This window comes from Oncorhynchus masou, chromosome 3 (assembly GCF_036934945.1).
Source record: "Oncorhynchus masou masou isolate Uvic2021 chromosome 3, UVic_Omas_1.1, whole genome shotgun sequence".
Taxonomy (NCBI): domain Eukaryota; kingdom Metazoa; phylum Chordata; class Actinopteri; order Salmoniformes; family Salmonidae; genus Oncorhynchus; species Oncorhynchus masou.
This window is the reverse complement of record NC_088214.1, coordinates 14,804,248-14,829,692: the sequence shown is the minus strand read 5'-3', so window position 1 is coordinate 14,829,692 and position 25,445 is coordinate 14,804,248. Positions and strand designations below refer to the sequence as shown.

Here is a 25,445-nt window from a genome sequence, read left to right as displayed (position 1 = left end):
CGAACTGATGCTGACAGCCGCTCGATCGATGCAAAGGTTACATTTTATCCTAGCATGCTACTTCAAGACGCATACGCACTGCAGAGCTTACTGAAATATAAGTGTTTACAAAAAATGGTAAAAATTAGATTGATTTCCGTGGCTATGTAGCAGTTGCCTGATGGTGGATGCACTTTTGGGATTTCGGATTTGCACGGACGCCCGTGTGTCTGCTCTCTCACTAGTAAAGTGGCTTCATGAGTGTCCAAAGTAACAGTGGAAGTGGTGGTGGAAGTTTGGAGGCGACGCCATCTTGGTCGCAGCTATCCTCGTCCCTCACGATTTCTCAACAACACATAACGGCCACCACCAAGACCAAGGAAGGTAAATTCAGCAACGATGTCATTCGTCGAAGTCTGTTCGATGGGAAATTGATACTGTTTCCAGTTATATCGCCCCAATTCGACGGAAATATGGATGTCAATGGATGCCGCGAATTGATGGCCGAACCTTGTCAGTTACAGTCAGTACAGTAGCTAGCTAACGTTACCTCGCTATAAAGGTGTCAGCACTCAGCTACAGTAGAACAATAGCGATGGAATACTCAGACAGGAGCAGACCGATTGAGTGGAAAACAAGTAGGACTGAGAGCAGTCTAGACCGCTGGACCGACAGATGGCCAAGCCCAAGGCATTGTTGTTTATGTAGTTAGCTTGCGATGTTGCCGAGAACAGCTGTGGGTAGCTAGTTGCCTTTAGTCTTCCGTCGAACAGCAATGCTACTGCAGGTCCATGCGAATCCACTGAGTTATGATGAATTCAAATTCCTTGTTCTTTGCCAAACAAAGAAGTGTATTCTGATCACTTCAACATCAGAACAAGAATACAATGTTGCTGTCATGCAACAGAACTAAAGCCTGTGACTGATGCCATCGAAACGGAAGTTTGTCACAGAGGCTCACGTTACTTTAGTATATTAGTGTGTCACAATTGTTACTGTTGCAAAATATTCCAATTGGGATTGTAATAACAATGTAACTATGGCTTCCTGCTGGACTGGGGTCAAGATGAGGCCTGGATGTGGTATTCATGTGGACATATTTAGTGCTTGGCGGTTGTCAATGCATTATAAACTGTTGTCTGGTTTCACTTTACTTGCACCTCTGTCATAAGGTGTGTGTGTGTGTGTCAGTGTCAGACATTCCATGTTGTGTGTTTTGGTGATTCAGGAAGGCAAAGTTAACTCTTTGAGTTGAAGTTCAGGCCCACAGCTCAGCTGTTGAATCCGAGCTAATGTGCTTGTCTAGTCCAGTACCAAATACTGACTGCTAGGTTGTATAGGTCATACAGTCTAACATACTGTTGACACCTGATACATACTACAGTACCAGTCAAAAGTTTGGACACCTACTCATTCAAGGATTTTTCATTATTTTGACTATTTTCTACATTGTAGAATAATAGTGAAGACATCAAAACTATGAAATGACACATGGAATCATGTAGTAACCAAAAAAGTGTTTAACAAATCAAAATATATTTTAGATTCTTCAAAGTTGCCACCCTTTGCTTTAATGACAGCTTTGCACACTTTTGGCATTCTCTCAACCAGCTTCACTTGGAATGCTTTTCCAACAGTCTTGAAGGAGTTCCCATATATGCTGAGCACTTGTTGGCTGCTTTTCCTTCACTCTATGGTCCAACTCATCCCAAACCATCTCAGTTGGGATGAGGTTGGGTGAATGTTGAGGCCAGGTCATCTGATGCAGCACTCCATCACTCTCCTTCTTGGTTATGTAGCCCTTACACAGCCTGGAGGTGTGTTGGGTTATTGTCCTTTTGAAAAAGAAATGGTAGTCCCACTAAGCGCAAACCAAATTTGATGGTGTATAACTGTAGAATGCTGTGGTGGCCATGCTGGTTAAGTGTGCCTTGAATTCTAAGTAAATCACTGACAGTGTCACCAGCAAAGCACCATCACTCCTCCTCCTCCATGCTTCACGATGGGAACCACACATGCGGAGATCCTTTCTCCTACTCTGCCTCTCACAAAGACATGGCGATTGGAACCAAAAATCTAAGGACAGATTTCCACCAGTCTAATGTCCATTGCTCGCGTTTCTTGGCCCAAGCATGTCTTATTGGTGTTCTTTAGTAGTCGTTTCTTTGCAGGAATTTGACCATGAAGGCCTGATTCACACAGTCTCCTCTGAACAGTTGATGTTGAGATGTGTCTGTTACTTGAACTCTGAAGCATTTATTTGGGCTGCATTTTCTGAGGCTGGTAACTCTAATGAACGTATCCTCTGCAACAGAGGTAACTCTGGGTCTTCCTTTCCTGTGGCGGTCCTCGTGAGAGCCACTTTCATCATGACAGACACACCCATTATTACACAATTACTATCTCACACATAAATACTATAACGCACACGTGCAGGTTTTTACTCATCCATAACACACCAAAACGTTTTTTAAAAGGCAAGCACATGAAAATAACACATTACACACACTCGCTTGCAACTGCACTTGAAGAAACCTTCAAAGTTCTTGAAATGTTCCCGGATTGACTGACCTTCATGTCAAAAAGTAATGATGGTCTCTCTACTTATTTGAGCTGCTGTTGCCATAATATGGACTTGGTGTTTTACCAAATAGGGCTGTTTTCTGTATAACAACCCTACCTTGTCACAACACCACTGATTGGCTCAAACGCATTAAGAAGGAAAGAAATTCCACAAATTAACTTTTAACAAGGGACACCTGTTCACTGAAATGCATTCCAGGGGACGACCTCGTGAAGCTGGTTGAGAGATTGCCAAATGTGTGCAAAACTGTCATCAAGGCAAAGGGTGGCTACTTTGAAAAATCTCAAATATAAAATATATTTTGATTTGTTTGATGCTTTTTTTGGTTACTACATGATTCCATGTGTTATTTCAAAGTTTTCTTGTCTTCACTATTATTCTACAATGTAGAAAATTGTAAAAAATAAAAATAAAATCCTTGAATGAATAGGTGTGCCCAAACTTTTGACTGGTACTGTAAGTGCTATAGCTTGGTGCTGTCCATAATGTGTTCACTAAAAGCAGATCGGCTAAGTTGATGTGGGACTGGTGAAGTGCACTGCACTCAAACCATTTGCACTTATCTGATGTGCACTTATTTGAAGTGGATAGTAGTGTGAGATAGTCAGATATAGACTGTTGTATCCTTACATAGCCATATGTGTTATGTTGTGTTTAGGCCCCATGGAGGAGCTGCACAGCCTGGACCCTCGCAGGCAGGAGCTTCTGGAGGCCAGGTTCATGGGTGCGGTCAGCGGCAACACCGTAGGAAGCAGCGCCAGCGGCGGGGCCAAGGTGACAGACACACCCGTTATTACACAATTACTATCTCACACATAAATACTATAACGCACACGTGCAGGTTTTTACTCATACCAGACACACCAAAAAGTTTTTTAAAAGGCAAGCACATGAAAATGACACATTACACACACTCTTAAACAGTTATGTCTGACTTGTCTGTATGTCCAGGGTCTGGCCAACGAGTGCTCCAACCACAGCTATGGCAGTCTCGGCTCTTCCAGCGACAAAGAGTCAGAGGTGAGACACACACACTATGCAGAGACGATGTCAGTGAGGGACGGGTCTGGCCTAGTTTCAGTGATTAGATGTCACACCATATCACCGACACACAGGTGGCTTACTCGCTGTTAAAAGAAAAGACGCCATTTAGTTTGAGTGGAGACAGGGAAGGCAGGCATTTTGTCTATGTAGCCATTTACATTTTTGGAACCATGGACAGTTAATCAGGAGACTGAATGATATCTTTGTTTGTCCTTGCATGACCCACCTCAATCTTTCTCTTTCCTCCCTCTTTCAACCTTCCTCGCTATCTTTCCTCCATCCCCGTCTCACCCTCTACTCACTCTCTTTTTAATGTATCTTTCTCTCCCTAGAACTCTGATATGAAGAGGGGGAGTTCTCCTGCATATTCTGTACGTACTCTTCCTTCCTACTGTCCTACCCCCCACCACCACACACACACACTCATACACTCTCTTCCTAAGGGGACACGCGAGTGTCAGAAAAGTGATTTACTATTTGTTTATTCTCAGACCCCTGAGAAGAAGCACTCTGAGTCGCCCAGAGGAAGGAAGAGGAAAGCTGACATCCAATCGGAGAACAGCCAGGGTATGACACATACATACAGTGCCTTCAGAAAGTATACACACCCCTTGCAAAGAGGCATTAAAATTGGAAGAAATTTGGTAAAGAAACAAACTTTATGTCATGAATTCAAAGCATTATATTTAAGGCAAATCCAAAACAACTCTGAATAGCCAAGTTACACTTTTTACTAAATCTGCTTTATAATCTATGGCAAGACCTGAAAATGGCTGTCTAGCAATGATCAATAACCAACTTGACAGAGCTTGACTTTTAAAAAGAATAAATTGCAAATATTGTACAATCCAGGTGTGCAAAGCTCTTATAGACTTATCCAGAAAGACTCACAGCTGTAATCGCTGCCAAAGATGATTCTAGCATGTATTGACTCAGGGCTGTGAATACTTATGTAAATAAGATATTTCCATTTAACTAGGCAAGTCAGTTAAGAACAAATTCGAATTGTCAATGACTGCCTAGGAACAGTGGGTTAACTGCCTTGTTCAGGGGCAGAATGACAGATTTTTACCTTGTCAGCTCAGGGATTTGTTCTTGCAACCTTCTGGTTACTAGTCCAAAACTCTTAACGACTAGGCTACCTGCCACCCATTTTCAATACATTCGCTGAAGTTTCTAAACATGTTTTCATTTTGTCATTATGGGATCTAGATGTGTGAGGAGAAAAATCTATTTCATCCATTTTGAATTCAGGCTGTAACAAGACAAAATGTGAAAAAAGTCAAGGGGTTTGAATACTTTCTTAAGGCACTGTACCTGTTTTCTATGATTGTGTTTTGTAATCCTGTCTTGCATTTTATATTTGCATGTGATGTGTGTGTCTTTGTAATTACAGGGCTCATTTGTAAAAGAGACCTTGGTCTCAACCTGACTCCCTGTCAAAAATAAATAAATGTTTCAATAAAATAAAAATAAAAACAACAGTTGTTATAAACAGGGGTGAAATGGTCTGGTCAGGACATGAAGGAATTTTAGATTCTCCTTGGTACTTGATTTATTTTCATTTCAGAGTCACTCACTCGCAAGCTCCCTGTCGGTAGTCGGGCCCTTCCATTAGACAATGTATATTCTGAATGTCACATGGTATCACTCAGTTAATCAAGGTATATTGAATGTCACATGGTATCACTCAGTTAAACAAGGTATATTGAATGTTACATTGTATCACTCAGATAAACAAGGTAAACTATATATACAAAAGTATGTGGACACCTCTTCAAATTGGTGGATTAGGCTATTTCAGCCACACCTGTTGCTGAAAGGTGTTTAAAATCGAGCACACTGCCATGCAATCTCCATAGACAAACATTGGCAGTAGAATGGCCTTACTGAAGAGCTCAGTGACTTTCAACGTGGCACCATCATAGGATGCCATCTTTCTAACAAGTCAGTCCATTCAATTTCTGCCCTGCTAGAGCTGCCCAGGTCAACTGTAAGTGCTGTTATTCTGAAGTGGCAACATCTAGATGCAACAATGGTTCAGCCGCGAAGTGATAGGCCACACAAGCTTACAGAACGGGACCGCCAAGTGCTGATGCTCATAGCGTGTAAAAATTGTCTGTCTTTGGTTGCAACACTCACTACCGAGTTCCAAACTGCCTCTGGAAGCAACGTCAGCACAAGAACTGTTCGTCGGGAACTTCATGAAATGGGTTTCTATGGCCTAGCAGCTGCACACACACACAAGCCTAAGATTACCATGTGCAATGCCAAGCGTCGGCTGGAGTGGTGTAAAGCTCTCCGCCATTGGACTCTGGAGCTGTGGAAATGTGTTCTTTGGCGTGATGAATTATACTTAACCATCTGCTGTCCGACAAACTAATTATGGTTTGGCGGATGCCAGGAGAAAGCTAACTGCCCCAGTGCATAGTGCCAACTATAAAGTTTGGTGGAGGAGGAATAATGGTCTGCGTCTGTTTTTCATGATTCGGGCTAGACCCCTTAGTTTCAGTGAAGGGAAATCTTAACGCTACATCATACAATGACATTCTAGACGATTCTGTGCTTCCAACTTTGTGGCAACAGTTTGGGGAAGGCCCTTTCCTGTTACAACATGACAATGCCCTTATGCACAAAGCAAGGTCCATACAGAAATTGTTTGTTGACATTGGTGTGGAAGAACTTGAGTGGCCTGCACAGAGCCCTGACCTCAACCGCATCGGACACATTTGGCATCAATTGGAACATTGACTGCGAGCCAGGCCTAATTACCCAACGTCATTGCCCGATCTCACTAATGCTCTTGTCGCTGAATGGAAGAAAGTCCCTGCAGAAATGTTCCAACATCTAGTGGAAAACCTTTCCAGAAGCCTGGAGGCTGTTTTAGCATCAAAAGGACACACAACTCCATATCAATGCCCATGATTTTGGAATGAGATCTTCCACGAGCAGGTGTCCACATACGTTTGGTCATGTAGTGTATGTTCTGAATGTCACTCTCCGTTAAACAAGGTGACACAGTGTCATTGCTACATTCTGTTGTAAGGTCCCTGGGCTGTGCTAACCTCTGTATCTGTGTTAATGCGTTGCTAACCCACGGTATCTGCTCTGTGTTCTCCTCTACCACAGGGAAGACTTCCACACGGGGGCCCAAGATCAGTGACTACTTTGATGTGAGTGTCGTATTATGTAGTTGTTCCAGACTCGTTATTTATATGCACTTTGTGTTCTCTCTGTGTAAGTTAATCTAAATGTAAGCCTTCCATGGGCCAAGCTGGTTGGTCTTGACTCGCAAGATGTCTAGTGAGATGCAGCCTATGCGGAGTTGCCAGAAAACGCTGTTTTCAGGGATACAGTATTTTCAATCTAACTTCCATTTCCGCTGAAAAATGGAAGTAGGGACTCGGCTCAGGCATCTTTCTACGCCTGCTATGTTAGGTTAAGTGAGATGATTGGTGATTGGGTCGTGGTGTCATGATTGTGATTGGTTGACATTGTGAATTTCCCAACTTGAGGCATTCTTCTATACACTATGAAAGTCCCATGTACTTCCTGGATCATGTCCCTTGCTGTTTTAAGAATGGGATTCCACAAATGTGTCCTCAAATTTATGCATATCCTCAAATATTTGAGAAAGCAGTCATTTAAGATGCATGTAAAATGATATTCCTATTTGTGGATTATTTACTTCTACGCAATGCCTTTAAGGTTTTCCATAATGAAAAATATAATGCAATGGAAACCCTTTTTATTATTATTATTATTATTGTAATAATATATATATATATTTTCTCGTTTTATTTTGAGATTTGTATATATGTGTGTGTGTGTGTGTGTGTGTGTGTGTGTGTGTGTGTGTGTGTGTGTGTGTGTGTGTGTGTGTGTGTGTGTGTGTGTGTGTGTGTATCTACAGTGCCTTGCGAAAGTATTCGGCCCCCTTGAACTTTGCGACCTTTTGCCACATTTCAGGCTTCAAACATAAAGATATAAAACTGTATTTTTTGTGAAGAATCAACAACAAGTGGGACACAATCATGAAGTGGAACGACATTTATTGGATATTTCCAACTTTTTTAACAAATCAAAAACAGAAAAATTGTGCGTGCAAAATTATTCAGCCCCCTTAAGTTAATACTTTGTAGCGCCACCTTTTGCTGTGATTACAGCTGTAAGTCGCTTGGGGTATGTCTCTATCAGTTTTGCACATCGAGAGACTGAATTTTTTTCCCATTCCTCCTTGCAAAACAGCTCGAGCTCAGTGAGGTTGGATGGAGAGCATTTGTGAACAGCAGTTTTCAGTTCTTTCCACAGATTCTCGATTGGATTCAGGTCTGGACTTTGACTTGGCCATTCTAACACCTGGATATGTTTATTTTTGAACCATTCCATTGTAGATTTTGCTTTATGTTTTGGATCATTGTCTTGTTGGAAGACAAATCTCCGTCCCAGTCTCAGGTGTTTGCAGACTCCATCAGGTTTTCTTCCAGAATGGTCCTGTATTTGGCTCCATCCATCTTCCCATCAATTTTAACCATCTTCCCTGTCCCTGCTGAAGAAAAGCAGGCCCAAACCATGATGCTGCCACCACCATGTTTGACAGTGGGTATGGTGTGTTCAGGGTGATGGGCTGTGTTGCTTTTACGCCAAACATAACGTTTTGCATTGTTGCCAAAAAGTTCAATTTTGGTTTCATCTGACCAGAGCACCTTCTTTCACATGTTTGGTGTGTCTCCCAGGTTGCTTGTGGCAAACTTTAAACAACACTTTTTATGGATATCTTTCTTCTTGCCACTCTTCCATAAAGGCCAGATTTGTGCAATATACGACTGATTGTTGTCCTATGGACAGAGTCTCCCACCTCAGCTGTAGATCTCTGCAGTTCATCCAGAGTGATCATGGGCCTCTTGGCTGCATCTCTGATCAGTCTTCTCCTTGTATGAGCTGAAGGTTTAGAGGGACGGCCAGGTCTTGGTAGATTTGCAGTGGTCTGATACTCCTTCCATGTCAATATTATCGCTTGCACAGTGCTCCTTGGGATGTCTAAAGCTTGGGAAATCTTTTTGTATCCTAATCCGTCTTTAAACTTCTTCACAACAGTATCTCGGACCTGCCTGGTGTGTTTCTTGTTCTTCATGATGCTCTCTGCGCTTTTAACGGACCTCTGAGACTATCACAGTGCAGGTGCATTTATACGGAGACTTGATTACACACAGGTGGATTGTATTTATCATCATTAGTCATTTAGGTCAACATTGGATCATTCAGAGATCCTCACTGAACTTCTGGAGAGAGTTTGCTGCACTGAAAGTAAAAGGGCTGAATAATTTTGCACGCCAAATTTTTCAGTTTTTGATTTGTTAAAAAAGTTTGAAATATCCAATAAATATCGTTCCACTTCATGATTGTGTCCCACTTGTTGTTGATTCTTCACAAAAGAATACAGTTTTATATCTTTATGTTTGAAGCCTGAAATGTGGCAAAAGGTCGCAAAGTTCAAGGGGGCCGAATACTTTCGCAAGGCACTGTATATAAAAATATATATATAAAAATGTTACTTTTTACCCCTTTTTTGTGATATCCAATTATCCAATTTGTAGTTAGTCTTGTCCCATCGCTGCAACTCCCGTACGGAGTCGGGAGAGGCGAAGGTCGAGTGTGTCCTCCGAAACAATCCAACCAAGCCGCACTGCTTCTTGACACACTACCCGCTTAACCCGTAAGCCAGCTCCACCAATGTGTTGGAGGAAACACAGTACAACTAGCGACTGAAGTCATTGTGCACTGCGCCCGGCCCGCCACAGGAGTTACTAGAGCGCAATGGGACAAGAAAATCCCGGCCAGCCTAACCCGGACGATGCTGGGCCAAGCTGGGCCAATTGTGCGCTGCCTCATGGGTCTCCTTGTCTCGGCCGGCTGCAACATAACCTGGGATCGAACCCGGGTCTGTAGTGACGGCTCTTGCGCCTTACACTTTGAACACACCGACAGCGTCATTGCATTTTGGTACACCAGAATTACATTAATTTCCAATGAAACTCCGCGTTTGCCTTGCCGCATTGCAAAGGCAGTTGCAGTGCGTTCATTGTGGTGCATGCGTTGGATTTATCGTATGTATGTGTCAAACTATATGTGTAGACAGCTTGACAGAAATGGTAGCAGAAGGTGAATGTTGAACTTTTGTTGCATACATTTCCAGATGATGCTGCGACTATTTTGCGCAACGACGCTGTCGGTGTGTTGGAAGCATTAGACCGCTGCGTCACTCGGGAGAATGGAAAACTTTAATGAAAGCCATTAGGTAGAACAAAATTAATCCACAAATACAACTATAATTATACATATATCTTAAATGAATGGATTCAAAAACAGTATGGGGCATGATCCAAGAAGTAGGCAGGACTTTCATAGTGTATTGCCGGGCAATATGTATGTGATGTCACTTCCTGTTCCTCACCCTGCTGTTTCCTATGTGCAGTTCCAGGGGGGGAGTGGCTCCAGTCCGGTGAGGGCTCTACCCCAGTTCCTCCGCTCACCACAGAACTCCCACCAAGGTGCTCACTCTGCACCTGGCTCTAACGTACGTATACACACGTGGTAGGACCTTTTTGGGCTTTGGTGTGTGTTTCATCACCTTGTTTATAACAGTGTTGTATGTGTGTTGTCTCTCTGTAGATCAGACAGAACAGCTCCTCTCCTACCAGTCTGTGTTTCGGAGATCACCTGATGAACCACAAAGCCTCCTCCAGCAAGTGTGTTCAGGTAAGACTTGCACACTCTCTCTTTCCTCAAACTCTTATCACATCTCCTTACGCTCCTCACACCTGTCACAATTCTTTCTCACCTACTCCTCTCCTGTCTCTCTCCAGACAGAGTTGACAGGTCTGAAACTGGCTGCTCTGGAGAGCAACAAGAGTCTGGACCTGGAGAAGAAAGAGGGACGCATAGATGACCTGCTTAGGGTGAGTTTAGGTGCTAGTTAGGGTACTACAGGTGATGGGTAGAGGTTGTACTAGTTAGGGTACTACAGGTGATGGGTAGAGGTTGTACTAGTTAGGGTACTACAGGTGATGGGTAGAGGTTGCACTAGTTAGGGTACTATAGGTGATGGGTAGAGGTTGTACTAGTTAGGGTACTATGGGTGATGGGTAGAGGTGGTACTAGTTAGGATACTACAGGCGATGGGTAGAGGTGGTACTAGTTAGGGGACTATAGGTGATGGGTAGAGGTTGTACTAGTTAGGGTACTACAGGTGATGGGTAAAGGTTGTACTAGTTAGGGTACTATAGGTGATGGGTAGAGGTGGTACAAGTTAGGGTACTACAGGCGATGGGTCCAGGTTGTACTAGTTAGGGTACTACAGGTGATGGGTAGATGTTGTACTAGTTAGGGTACTACAGGTGATGGGTAGAGGTTGTACTAGTTAGGGTACTATAGGTGATGGGTAGAGGTTGCACTAGTTAGGGTACTATAGGTTATGGGTGGAGGTTGTACTAGTTAGGGTACTATATGTGTTAGGGTACTACAGGTGATGGGTAGAGGTTGTACTAGTTAGGTACTATAGGTTATGGGTAGTGGTTGTACTAGTTAGGGTACTACATGTGATGGGTAGAGGTTGTACTAGTTAGGGTACTACAGGCGATGGGTCGAGGTTGTACTAGTTAGGGTTCTACAGGTGATGGGTATAGGTTGTACTAGTTAGGGTACTACAGGTGATGGGTAGAGGATGTACTAGTTAGGGTACTATAGGTGATGGGTAGAGGTGGTACTAGTAGGGTACTACAGGTGATGGGTAGAGGTTGTACTAGTTAGGGTACTATAGGTTATGGTAGAGGTTGTACTAGTTAGGGTACTATAGGTGATGGGGAGAGGTTGTACTAGTTAGGGTACTACACGTGATGGGTAGAGGTTGTACTAGTTAGGGTATTATAGGTGATGGGTAAGGGTGGTACTAGTTAGGGTACTACAGGTGATGGGTAGAGGTTGTACTAGTTAGGGTACTACAGGTGATGGGTAGAGGTTGTACTAGTTAGGGTACTACAGGTGATGGGTAGAGGTTGTACTAGTTAGGGTACTATAGGTGATGGGTAGAGGTTGCACTAGTTAGGGTACTATAGGTTATGGGTGGAGGTTGTACTAGTTAGGGTACTATATGTGTTAGGGTACTACAGGTGATGGGTAGAGGTTGTACTAGTTAGGGTACTATAGGTTATGGGTAGTGGTTGTACTAGTTAGGGTACTACATGTGATGGGTAGAGGTTGTACTAGTTAGGGTACTACAGGCGATGGGTCGAGGTTGTACTAGTTAGGGTTCTACAGGTGATGGGTATAGGTTGTACTAGTTAGGGTACTACAGGTGATGGGTAGAGGATGTACTAGTTAGGGTACTATAGGTGATGGGTAGAGGTGGTACTAGTAGGGTACTACAGGTGATGGGTAGAGGTTGTACTAGTTAGGGTACTATAGGTTATGGTAGAGGTTGTACTAGTTAGGGTACTATAGGTGATGGGGAGAGGTTGTACTAGTTAGGGTACTACACGTGATGGGTAGAGGTTGTACTAGTTAGGGTATTATAGGTGATGGGTAAGGGTGGTACTAGTTAGGGTACTACAGGTGATGGGTAGAGGTTGTACTAGTTAGGGTACTACAGGTGATGGGTAGAGGTTGTACTATTTAGGGGACTATAGGTGTTTGGGTACTACAGGTGATGGGTAGAGGTTGTACTAGTTGGGGTACTACTGGTGATGGATAGAGGTTGTACTAGTTAGAATACTACAGGTGCTGGGTAGAGGTTGGACCAGTTAGGGTATTATAGGTGATGGGTAGAGGTTGTACTAGTTAGGGTACTATAGGTGTTAGGGTACTACAGGTGATGGGTAGAGGTTGTACTAGTTAGGGTACTATAGGTGATGGGTAGAGGTTGTACTAGTTAGGGTACTATAGGTTATGGGTAAAGGTTGTACTAGTTAGGGTACTATATGTGTTAGGGTACTACAGGTGATGGGTAGAGGTTGTACTAGTTAGGGTACTATAGGTGATGGGTAGAGGTTGTACTAGTTAGGGTACTACAGGTGATGGGTAGAGGTTGTACTAGTTAGGGTACTATAGGTGATGGGTAGAGGTTGTACTAGTTAGGGTACTATAGGTGATGGGTAGATGTTGTACTAGTTAGGGTAATATAGGTGATGGGTATAGGTTGTACTAGTTAGGGTACTACAGGTGATGGGTAGAGGATGTACTAGTTAGGGTACTATAGGTGATGGGTAGAGATTGTACTAGTTAGGGTACTATAGGTGATGGGTAGAGGTGGTACTAGTAGGGTACTACAGGTGATGGGTAGAGGTTGTACTAGTTAGGGTACTATAGGTGATGGGTAGAGGTTGTACTAGTTAGGGTACTATAGGTGATGGGTAGAGGTGGTACTAGTAGGGTACTACAGGTGATGGGTAGAGGTTGTACTAGTTAGGGTACTATAGGTTATGGTAGAGGTTGTACTAGTTAGGGTACTATAGGTGATGGGTAGAGGTGGTACTAGTAGGGTACTACAGGTGATGGGTAGAGGTTGTACTAGTTAGGGTACTATAGGTTATGGTAGAGGTTGTACTAGTTAGGGTACTATAGGTGATGGGTAGAGGTTGTACTAGTTAGGGTACTACACCTGATGGGTATAGGTTGTACTAGTTAGGGTATTATAGGTGATGGGTAAGGGTGGTACTAGTTAGGGACTACAGGTGATGGGTAGAGGTTGTACTAGTTAGGGTACTACAGGTGATGGGTAGAGGTTGTACTATTTAGGGGACTATAGGTGATGGGTGGAGGTTGTACTAGTTAGGGTACTATAGATGATGGGTAGAGGTTGTACTAGTTAGGGTACTATAGGTTATGGGTAGAGGTTGTACTAGTTAGGGTACTATAGGTGTTTGGGTACTACAGGTGATGGGTAGAGGTTGTACTAGTTGGGGTACTACTGGTGATGGATAGAGGTTGTACTAGTTAGAATACTACAGGTGATGGGTAGAGGTTGGACCAGTTAGGGTATTATAGGTAATGGGTAGAGGTTGTACTAGTTAGGGTACTATAGGTGTTAGGGTACTACAGGTGATAGGTAGAGGTTGTACTCATTAGGGTACTATAGGTTATGGGTAGAGGTTGTACTAGTTAGGGTACTATAGGTGTTAGGGTACTACAGGTGATTGGTAGAGGTTGTACTAGTTAGGGTACTATAGGTGATGGGTAGAAATTGTACTAGTTAGGGTACTATAGGTTATGGGTAGAGGTTGTACTAGTTAGGGTACTATAGGTGATGGGTAGAGGTTGTACTAGTTAGGGTACTATAGGTTATGGGTAGAGGTTGTACTATTTAGGGTACTATATGTGTTAGGGTACTACAGGTGATGGGTAGAGGTTGTACTAGTTAGGGTACTATAGGTGATGGGTAGAGGTTGTACTAGTTAGGGTACTACAGGTGATGGGTAGAGGTTGTACTAGTTAGGGGACTATAGGTGATGGGTAGAGGTTGTACTAGTTAGGGTACTATAGGTGATGGGTAGAGGTTGTACTAGTTAGGGTACTACAGGTGATGGGTAGAGGTTGTACTAGTTAGGGGACTATAGGTGATGGGTAGAGGTTGTACTAGTTAGGGTACTATAGGTGATGGGTAGAGGTTGTACTAATTAGGGTACTATAGGTGTTAGGGTACTACAGGTGATGGGTAGAGGTTGTACTAGTTAGGGTACTATAGGTGATGGGTAGAGGTTGTACTAGTTAGGGTACTATAGGTGATGGGTAGAGGTTGTACTAGTTAGGGTACTATCGGTGATGGGTAGAGGTTGTACTAGTTAGGGTACTATGGGTGATGGGTAGAGGTTGTACTAGTTAGGGTACGACAGGTGATGGGTAGAGGTGGTACTAGTTAGGGTACTATAGGTGATGGGTAGATGTTGTACTAGTTAGGGTACTATATGTGATGGGTGGAGGTTGTACTAGTTTGGGTACTATAGGTGATGGGTAGAGGTTGTACTAGTTAGGGTACTACAGGTGATGGGTATAGGTTGTACTAGTTAGGGTACTACAGGTGATGGGTAGATGTTGTACTAGTTAGGGTACTATAGGTGATGGGTAGAGGTTGTACTAGTTAGGGTACGACAGGTGATGGGTAGAGGTGGTACTAGTTAGGGTACTATAGGTGATGGGTAGAGGTTGTGTACTGTTGTGTGTTGATACATTGTATTGTTTTCCCTCCAGGCCAACTGTGACCTGAGGAGACAGATTGATGAACAGCAGAAACTCCTGGAGAAATACAAGGAGAGACTGAACAAATGCATCACAATGAGCAAGAAACTACTCATAGAGAAGGTGTTGATTTGTTTGTATGGATGTCTGTTACTGACACAAGCCCATGTGCGATTGTGTAACTGGCGTCTATTTGTGTGTATGTAGAGCACCCAGGAGAAGCAGTCGTGCAGAGAGAAGAGCATGCAGGACCGTCTCAGGCTGGGTCACTTCACCACTGTACGACATGGAGCCTCCTACACTGAACAGTGGACCGACGGATACGCATTCCAGAACCTCGTCAAGTGAGAATACACACACTTCACAAACCCACATATAATAAACTGTATGTACATGGTCTGCTCTCCAAAGCATAATGAAACGATAACATTTCCTATGACCTGTTATGTGTGATATGACTTTCTTTTGACCTGTTATATGTGATTACTTTCTAATGACCTGCTATAACACTTTAATCCCCCCCCCACACACACACACTCTGTGTGTAGGCAGCAGGAGGGTATCAACCAGCAGAGAGAGGAGATCGAGCGTCAGAGGAAGCTGCTAGCCAAAAGGAAGCCTCCCAACCCCTCCTCCTCCCCCTCCCTCTCCTTAGGAACCACCTCCGAACCCAAACAGCGCAAAGCCAAGGTTGTAAACGGCAATGACCCCGACCCCTTCCTCAAACCCTCCCTGCCTCAGATGTGAGTACACACACACACTGAGGGACACACACACTTGTACATACAGGCATGCGCACGGGAAGATGGATACACACACCTCTGCGTTGTTGGTGCAGTGACGTTTATCAACATTTTTTTTTAGGTTGACTCTGGCTGAGTATCATGAGCAGGAGGAGATCTTCAAGCTTCGCCTGGGACACCTGAAGAAGGTTGGTTTCACTATGAACACAAACATGTTTGTTCAAAGTACTATTGTCCCAAATCCCAAAATGAATAAGATTGACTGTCTGAGTAATGTGGTTGACTGTCTGAGTAATGTGGTTGACTGTCTGAGTAATGAGGTTGACTGTCTGAGTAATGTGGTTGACTGTCTGAGTAATGTGGTTGACTGTCTGAGTAATGTGGTTGACTGTCTGAGTAATGTGGTTGACTGTCTGAGTAATGTGGTTGACTGTCTGAGTAATGTGGTTGACTGTCTGAGTAATGTGGTTGACTGTCTCTCAGGAGGAGGCTGAGATCCAGGCAGAGCTGGAGAGGTTGGAGAGGGTGAGGAACCTTCACATCCGAGAGCTGAAGAGGATCAACAATGAGGACAGCTCATCGTAAGTACAGGACAGGAAGACGCAATCATATAGATGTCCTGACCCCAGCAGTGTCTCCTGGTTCAAAACCCAACCCTAGTGCCTACCTATCCGTAGGCCAGTAGCTGCAGTGTGGCTGACTGCCAGGTTGATACTTTCTAGGTGTTCATAAGATAATAAATGTAATATATGCCATTTAGCAGACACATTTATCCAAAGCAACTTAGTCATGTGTGGATACAATCGAACCCACGACCCTTGGTGTTGCAAGTGCCATGCTCCACTGACTGAGCCACAGCTCTTGTAGGTGTTATGTGGGTAAATTATCCTTTTTTACTATAGGAAGCAGCCTGTTCAGTCTATCTGTCTGTCTGTCAGGTTTAAAGACCACCCCACTCTGAATGAGAGGTACCTGCTGCTGTATCTGCTAGGCAGAGGAGGCTTCAGTGAAGTCTATAAGGTATGGATTGACTACTGGTATGTGCTTGTGAATGATTATTAAGAGATTCTAGATCCATACTGTACCTGTGCTTGTGAGTGTTTGTCTGATGTGTGTTCTGTGTCTTCAGGCCTTTGACCTGTTTGAGCAGCGCTACGCAGCCGTTAAAATCCACCAACTCAACAAGAACTGGAGAGAGGAGAAGAAGGAGAACTACCACAAGTATGAGACGCAGAATTTACAACCAAGTTTACATCCAAGTTTTAAACGTTATTTGACCAGACTTGCTTACACACAATATTGTTTTCTGTCCCAGGCATGCCTGTAGAGAATACCGGATACACAAACAGCTGGACCATCCCAGAATAGTCAAACTCTACGACTACTTCTCCCTGGATACAGACACGTAAGTGACTTTTACCCCAAACATAGTACAGTTCTTTCACAGGTCAGATGAAGGAGAGGAAGCCATTTTAGACTGTTGAAATGCATCTTAGGTTATAGTTAATGGAGTCCATTGTCTTCTCTGTTTCTCTTGCTCACACTCTTTCTCTGTTTTTCTCTTGTGGTGGAATTATTGTAATCGAGAGGATTACAAAAACAAACAAACTTAATTATTTAATTAGTGCAGTAATGGAGCTGGTCGGTATTCACCCCTGGAGGTGATCACTGAGAACTCGACAAGCTGGTTTGAGCCACAGCATTTTATAGCAAAGTCCATTCTCCTTCAGTCTACATGACTAACAACAGATGTATGGAATGGGTCACACGGTTAAGATTTGTATGAAGGATACTTATAATTCACAGCAGACAGTATCTGTCCTCATTGTGTAGAGACCAGTGTCTGGCCCACCAACTCCATATTGGAGCCATCTCCCCCTGGTACCTGAGTACAGAAACATTAACTAATGCTCTGGAATGCAGTATCACCCAAAGACATCGTAAATCTCCTGTCAGTGTTACATCTCCCAGAGGCCCACTTTCAGTTTATACAGACACAATAGAGTTATAAGAACCCTCTATTCTGTTGCATGAAACAACCATTTGATGCAATTACAACATTATAACATGATCTTGCAATTTTGCCATCACATGCCCCCATTTTGAGAGTCCTCTAAACTTAAAAGAAAATTACAATATTTAAAAAACATTAATTCACATGTAGAAAATGCATACATTCTTCAAAAACCAAGAAGCATGAAAGCAATAACTCATTGTATGGGTTCCTGCTCGTAACCGACTGACCAGAGATGGCGCCGACAGAGATGGTCGCCTCGCTTCACGTTCTTAGGAAACTATGCAGTATTTAGTTTTTAATGTATTATTTCTTACATTGTTCCCCCAGGAAATCTAAAGTCTTATTACATACAGCTGGGAAGAACTATTGGATATAAGAGCAACGTCAACTTAAAAACATTACGACCAGGAATACGACTTTCCCAAAGCGGATCCTCTGTTCGGACCACCACCCAGGACAATGGATCAGATCCCAGTAGGTGACCCAAAAAAACAGCGCCGCAGACTGAGCGGTCTTCTGGTCAGGCTCCGCAGACGGTCACATCACTATCCGCTCCCGAGTATACTACTCGCCAATGTCCAGTCTCTTGACAACAAGGTAGATAAAATGTGAGTGAGGGTTGCCTTCCAGAGAGACATCAGAGATTGTAACATTCTCTGTTTCACGGAAACATGGCTCACTCGGGATATGTTATCAGAGTCGATACAGCCACCCGGTTTCTTTACGCATCGCGCCAACAGAAACAAATATCTCTCTGGTAACAGGAAGGGCGGGGGTGTATGCCTTATGATTAACGAGTCATGGTGTAATCATAATAACATACAGGACTTAAGTCCTTTTGTTCATCTGACCTAGAATTCCTCACAATCAAATGCCGACCGCATTATCTACCAACCAAGAGAATTCTGTTTGTTTATAATCACAGCCGTGTACCCCCCCCCCCCCCGACACAGACACCTCGACGGCCCTGAAAGAACTGCATTGGACTCTATGTAAACTGGAAACCATATTTCATGAGGCTGCATTTATTGTAGCTGGGGGTTTTTCACAAAACTAATATGAAAACAAGGCTCTCTAAAGTTTATCAGTATATTGATTGCATGACCCGGGCTGGCAGCATTCTGGATCATTGTTACTGTAACTTCCGCGACCCATACAAAGCCATGCTTTTGACAAATCTGGACCAGGACTCCATTTTGTTGCTCCCAGCATATAGACAGAAACTTAAACAGGAAACGAACGCCAGTGCTCATGTCTGCTCGACGTTGGTCCGACCTATTGGATTACACGCTTCAACATTGCTTCGATCACGTGGACTGGGACATGTTCTGGATATCCTCAGACAACAGCATTGATGTTTACGCTGATTCAGTGAGAGAGTTTATTAGCTTTACGGTGATGTTGTTCCCAGGATGACTATTACAACCTTCCTCACCAGAAACCGTGGATTGATGGCAGCATTTGCGCAAAACTGAAAGCGAGAACCATTGCTTTTAATCATGGCAAGGCGACCGGAAACATGAGCGAATACAAACAGTGTAGCTGTTCCCTCCGCAAGGCAATCAAACAAGCATAGAGACAAGCAGTCGCAATTCAACGGCTCAGACACGAGATGTACAGTGGGGAGAACAAGTATTTGAAACACTGCCGATTTTGCAGGTTTCCTACTTACAAAGCATGTAGATATCTGTAATTTTTATCATAGGTACACCTCAACTGTGAGACGGAATCTAAAAGAAAATCACATTGTATGATTTTTAAATAATTAATTTGCATTTTATTGCATGACATAAGTATTTGATACATCAGACAAGCTGAACTTAATATTTGGTCCTGAAACCTTTGTTTGCAATTACAGAGATCATACGTTTCCTGTAGTTCTTGACCAGGTTTGCACACACTGCAGCAGGGATTTTGGCCCACTCCTCCATACAGACCTTCTCCAGATCCTTCAGGTTTCGGGGCTGTCGCTGGGCAATACGGACTTTCAGCTCCCTCCAAAGATTTTCTATTGGGTTCAGGTCTGGAGACTGGCTAGGCCACTCCAGGACCTTGAGATGCTTCTTACGGAGCCACTTCTTAGTTGCCCTGGCTGTGTCTTTCATGCTGGAAGATCCAGCCACAACCCATCTTTAATGCTCTTACTGAGGGAAGGAGGTTGTTGGCCAAGATCTCGCGATACATGGCCCCATCCATCCACCCCTCAGGTGCAGTTGTCCTGTCCCCTTTGCAGAAAAGCATGCCCAATGTTTCCTCCTCCATGCTTCACGGTTGGGATGGTGTTCTTGGGGTTGTACTCATCCCTCTTCTTCCTCCAACTCAAAACCTACATAAGTCTACTTATTGGTTGTTTAAGTTGCATCTCATTATATTCCCAGTATTACTTTACAAATCTCCAGTTGTCGATTATACACACATACAACTCATCATATTTTCATATCTGATTACGTACTCACATCATCCATTCCATGTGTGTTTTCAAGGACTCTCCCCATCTATGAAGCAGCGCTCCAAACATACTCCCAGTGGAACCAAAAAAAAAACTTTTATTTCCCGTACAATGACCGGCCTGTCATGGGATCCTCAACGGTTCTCTAACCTCCCAGGAACCACGCAAAGTCTAGGCTCCCAGAAACTATAGACTTGCTGCTAACGTCCCTCTCTCAATACTGCCCAAGATATTCTATGATGGGCAGCGATGGACGGAACCCCAAAATAACATTAAGTCAACATTTTTTTAACCAAATTTCAATCATCTTATTATGCAAATGTTTATCTTATTTACACACTCACACAGTACTGTTCCCAAACACATTTAAACAATATTTTTATAACCTGCAGGAATGGTTTATAGCTTTCACATAGTTACTTAACTATTTGAAACCATTGCAAACCATTAACTTATCTACTAATTATTATTTATCTCAGGCTCACACAGAGCCTTCATGATCACCCACACAGGATTGATCGAATGCTTACACAGAACATGACTAAATAACCATCCACACAGGATTGGTAAGATGTCCTCACAGAACATCATTGAAAGGTTACCCACAGACTCAACCTATCGCGCCCACACAGAACGCTTCTACAAAGATTACCCGCACAGGATTTCAAACCCTGTCTATATGAACAGGGAAACCCATACCATTATCAAAATATAGCCTTATTAGTGGTCTCACAACAGGGCATTTGGGAAACAAATCGAAACGCTCGTGCAACTTCCAGCGGAAAGGTCGGACGAAAATTCCGGAAGTTGGACGAGCGTTTCGATTTGTTTAGCAAACACCCTAACAAAAGGGTTTTTATCAATTACATACACGTTAAAATTTGAACTTCACTAAAGTCGGATGCCTCGCAAGGCGTCACCTGCACTCTCGTTCTTCATTCAATACGTTACCTCAGCAATCCTACTGTGATCAACCCAGTACCACGGATTTGGACTTTTGGTCGCCCACAACTGGCGAATTAACAATCATGTCCAAGGATTCTGCACTTAAGAACACTCTCATCAACACAACTCAGTCCTGTTAGTCACCCCAGCTGTGGCCCTCTTAAGGAACACCTCGCTCTAAGTGTACCCTCAACAGGGGCTTTTGTTATTTTTTATGTTTTTCTTTTTTATCTTTTCATCACTTGTTCAGTTAATGTCTAATTAGTACTATTAATTCATGTTGTCTCACCCTTAATCCAATTATGTTTGAAATTATGTATCCATTCAGCTGACGCTCTCAGCCAGGTAGGGATCCGATCTGCTCCAAATAGTGGAGAATGGCTTTCCCCTGATTGCATCTAATGCAACTACCCATGCACGGTTAACCTGAGTTTCACTGGGAACAATCAGATAAATTGAAGGTTATCATCCCATCCTCGTCACCAAAATTGTGGTGGAATATTTGTAATCAAAAGGAGAGACTAAGATTTCTTCAAAACAATCTAACTTTATTATTTAATTACTGCAGTAAGGGAGCTGGTCGGTAATCACCCCTGGAGGTGACCACTGAGAGCTCAACAAGCTGGTTTGAGCCACAGCATTTTATAGCAAAGTTCATTCTCCTTCAATCTACATGACAAACAACAGAAGTATGGAATCGGTCAAAGGGTTAAGATTTGTATGAAAGATACTTATAATTCACAGCAGACAGTATCGGCTGTAAAAAACTGTTCTCATTGTGTAGAAACCAGGGTCTGGTCCCAAGACATCTCCCTGATATCACCCAAAGACATCGTAAATCCCCTGTCAGTGTTGAATCTCCCAGAGGTCCACTTTCAGTTCACAGCAGACACAATAGAGTTATAAGAACCCTCTATTCTGTTGCAAAAACAATCATTTGATGCAATTACAGCATTATAACATAATCTTGCAATTTTGCTCTCACGCTTTCTCTTTCTGTCTCTTTCTCTCTGCCTTTAGGTTCTGTACGGTTCTAGAGTTCTGTGAGGGGAACGACTTGGACTTCTATCTGAAACAGAACAAGCTGATGTCAGAGAAGGAGGCGCGGTCTATCGTCATGCAGATAGTCAATGCCCTGCGATACCTCAACGAGATCAAACCCCCCATCATACACTACGACCTCAAACCAGGTACACACACACACCCGCTACGACCTCAAACCAGTTACACACACACCACAGGAGGCTGCTGAGGGGAGGACAGCTCATAATAATGTCCGGAACAGAGTAAATGGAATGGTATCAAACACCTGGAAACCATGTGTCTGATGCATTTGATACCATTCCACTGATTCCACTCCAGTCATTACCACAAACCCGTCCTCCCCAATTAAGGTGCCACCAACCTCCTGTGACACACACACTACAACCTCAAACCACACACACACACACACACATACTTGTTCACACAGTGACTCATGTTGTGTCGGTGACATACACACATACTCAACTCACGCCTCTTGTCTGTGCAGGTAATATCTTGCTGGTGGATGGGACTGCATGTGGAGAGATAAAGATCACAGACTTTGGGCTGTCTAAGATCATGGATGATGACAACTATGGTGTGGACGGCATGGACCTCACCTCACAGGGAGCTGGCACATACTGGTGAGACATGACACAAACAAATAGTTATATTAGGTTTTTCTCTATTGTATATTGCTTTCTTCATGTTTTCCTCTTGTCCAGGTACCTTCCCCCAGAGTGTTTTGTGGTAGGCAAGGAGCCTCCTAAGATCTCTAACAAAGTGGACGTCTGGTCGGTCGGGGTCATCTTCTTCCAGTGCCTCTATGGACGGAAGGTAAGCACTCACACTCATTAGGGTACCTCTGAAGTGTACTCATTTTATTTTTCTCAGTGATCAGGGCCTAAAATGAACACCTGCCAAATGCGGGTAGATTTTGGCATTGGTGGGTAAGATGTCTTGGCATTGGCGGGTAAGATGTCTTGGCATTGGCGGGTAAGATGTCTTGGCATTGGCGGGTAAGATGTCTTGGCATTGGCGGGTAAGACCAGCCACGATGGCGGGTGGTCAAGGCTTCACAGTTTGAGCATTTCACTCGCATTTGTGAATAAAAAAACATGAATTATGATAAAATGTATAGTCAAATAAATACTGCAGTAGTTGTTTTCAAAGTAAAAGTTGGTCTAATTTACTGAAAGCAAAAAATCTACTGAAATTAGACTTTGTCCTTGTGTTTCTTGGCTATTTCCATTGTTTTGTTCACAAGCGAGGTTGTTTTCTATGTTTGAGTTTCTACTGCTAGGGAGAGAAGACAATGCTTCTACTAACTAGTCAGACTCAATCTCACAGGAACAAACATGACTGGAGGTTACCATGGTAACCCCCGCCCTTAAAGGGGCAGGTGAACATATTTGTCATCTGTGACACATCTGTCATCTGTGACATTTCGGTTAAAAGACTCAGGTCACAAAAAATGAAATTAAACAATATACCACATTACTTCTTATTAGTAATGCATTTATTGTTTTAGAAAAATTGCAACGCATAAACATCTGTAATTTCTTGTAAAATAATTTACCACAGTGGTTGGTAGACCAAAAGGTGAGTTTTAGGCCCAGTCAGTTATACCTCAGTTTTGTTTTAACTGTGTGTGTGTTCATGCAGCCATTTGGCCATAACCAGTCTCAGCAGGACATCCTTCAGGAGAACACCATCCTCAAAGCCACCGAGGTCCAGTTCCCTGCCAAGCCCCAGGCCAGCACAGAGGCCAAGGTGACTCATACTTACTCTGAATTGTACACTCGTCAGGACATGTCTGAATGTGACTAGGACAGACAAAGCATGATAAGCTGATCCATATTCTATAGATTAACTAACATCTCTTGCTCCATCTTCCTTCTCTATCACTCCGTCAGGCGTTTATCCGGCGCTGTCTGGCCTACCGTAAGGAGGCTCGTTTCGACGTTCACCAGCTGGGCACTGACACGTACCTCCTCCCTCACATGAGACGCACCAACTCCTCAGGCTCCCTTCAGCCCGCCTCCTCCTCAATCTCCTCCTACTGAATGGCTGATGGACATGACTGACAGGCCCACCGGTCAATCTTATAGCAGAACTGATATGGGAAATGGAGTGGTGTTGGGTATTCAGAATCCCCCAGCCGCAGTGAAAGGGACGTGAATTTGTTTGGCTGAATAGAATGGAATGGATGACACGTGAGATGGGGAAAGAGAAAGACAGAGTGGAGGTGGAGACACTGCTAATGTTTCCAAGTAGCTTTGCCGAAACGTTGCACTGTGTTCTGATCCTGAAGGCGTACCTGGTTTACAGAGAGAGAGAGAGGAAGGAAGAGAAGCTCTACCCCTTGTGCATGCCATTGGACATGCTGTGTCTGTTGCCATGGGGACTTAAGTGGGGCTAGGCCACACCCCTTGCTAATGTTGAACTGGGCTCTTATTGGTGGAGAGTTAAAATGTAAACAAAAAGCAACACGTTTAGTTGTTTATTGGAATCCCCATCAGAAGTCCATTCCTAAATAGTCCACTAGCTTCTACTATAGAAGGCACTTCCTGTAGATCTGAAGGGATTGGATAGGCATTAAACTATCTCCACATTGTGCCTGGATAGGCCAAGTGGAATGTTCTCCATATTGCTTAGACCTCTGCAGTCAGTTCAGATTTACACCAGTATGTTGGTGCTAGAGGTCGATTTGGGATGTGGCTTGAATCCCCAGAATAGATCAGTTGGTTTGCCAGACTCACAGTAAACCTTGGACTAAATTGCACTTGTAATCAAGATGATTTGGTTTCATGGACATGAGTTCTTGAAATAGTCCTGGACTAAGGCTCAGCTTCAGTCCCAGACTGTCGGACAGAAGCTCATATTTAATATGTTCATAAAGTCACGTTTTTAGATCTTGAATCAAGAATGAAATCTACTCCTGGATTAATATAATCTGGCTGTGTGAAAGAAGTTGGTTTTAGGCAGTTTAGGTCCTCCGTGGATCCATCCCTCTACAATGTGCTGAGTGCTAGGCCTGTTCAGGCAATGACGTCTGTTTAGCAGAACACAATGAAACCATATAAGGATCAGCTTTATTGTAAAGATTAAGGTTTCAATACTCAAATCATCTGGAGGAAATTCAATGTACATTTCATGTGTAGGAGTGACATATCTGCAATCTCAGTCTGTACAGGGGGTCAAACACACTCAATGTACTGAACTCTCACTAGGCAGTGCCCCATCTGCACCTGTTCTCAAATGAATAAAAGACAAAACGCCTAGAAACATAATTCTCTTATTTCCCACTTTGCTTTGAAATTGTACCCTTCCCTTACTCTGTTTTATTGTCTATTCTACCTTCACGTTTTATATTGTAGATGGGAAATAACAGGTGAAACGTTGAGCACATGCAAAGCTTTAGCAAGTCCA

The 25,445-nt window shown here is 43.4% G+C and overlaps 1 protein-coding gene across 2 annotated transcripts; it reads left to right on the top strand.

Annotated features, from left to right (window-relative positions):
* The first annotated feature begins 40 nt into the window (after positions 1-40).
* On the top strand, positions 41-25,440 carry LOC135510838 (serine/threonine-protein kinase tousled-like 1-B). 2 transcript variants are annotated; one of them, XM_064932117.1, is made up of 22 exons: positions 41-363; positions 3,222-3,337; positions 3,515-3,583; positions 3,940-3,978; positions 4,099-4,174; positions 6,737-6,780; positions 10,083-10,184; positions 10,280-10,366; positions 10,474-10,566; positions 14,849-14,959; positions 15,044-15,180; positions 15,385-15,579; positions 15,701-15,767; positions 16,063-16,160; positions 16,518-16,599; positions 16,709-16,800; positions 16,895-16,984; positions 22,011-22,180; positions 22,522-22,657; positions 22,739-22,850; positions 23,679-23,786; positions 23,930-25,440. In XM_064932117.1, the coding sequence occupies exons 1-22, from the start codon at positions 237-239 to the stop codon at positions 24,077-24,079; spliced, it is 2,301 nt and encodes a 766-aa protein (XP_064788189.1). In that variant the 5' UTR covers positions 41-236; the 3' UTR covers positions 24,080-25,440. The 2 variants fall into 2 exon arrangements, with proteins under 2 accessions (XP_064788189.1, XP_064788199.1); XM_064932127.1 differs by lacking the exon at positions 3,940-3,978.
* Positions 25,441-25,445: the final 5 nt, after the last annotated feature.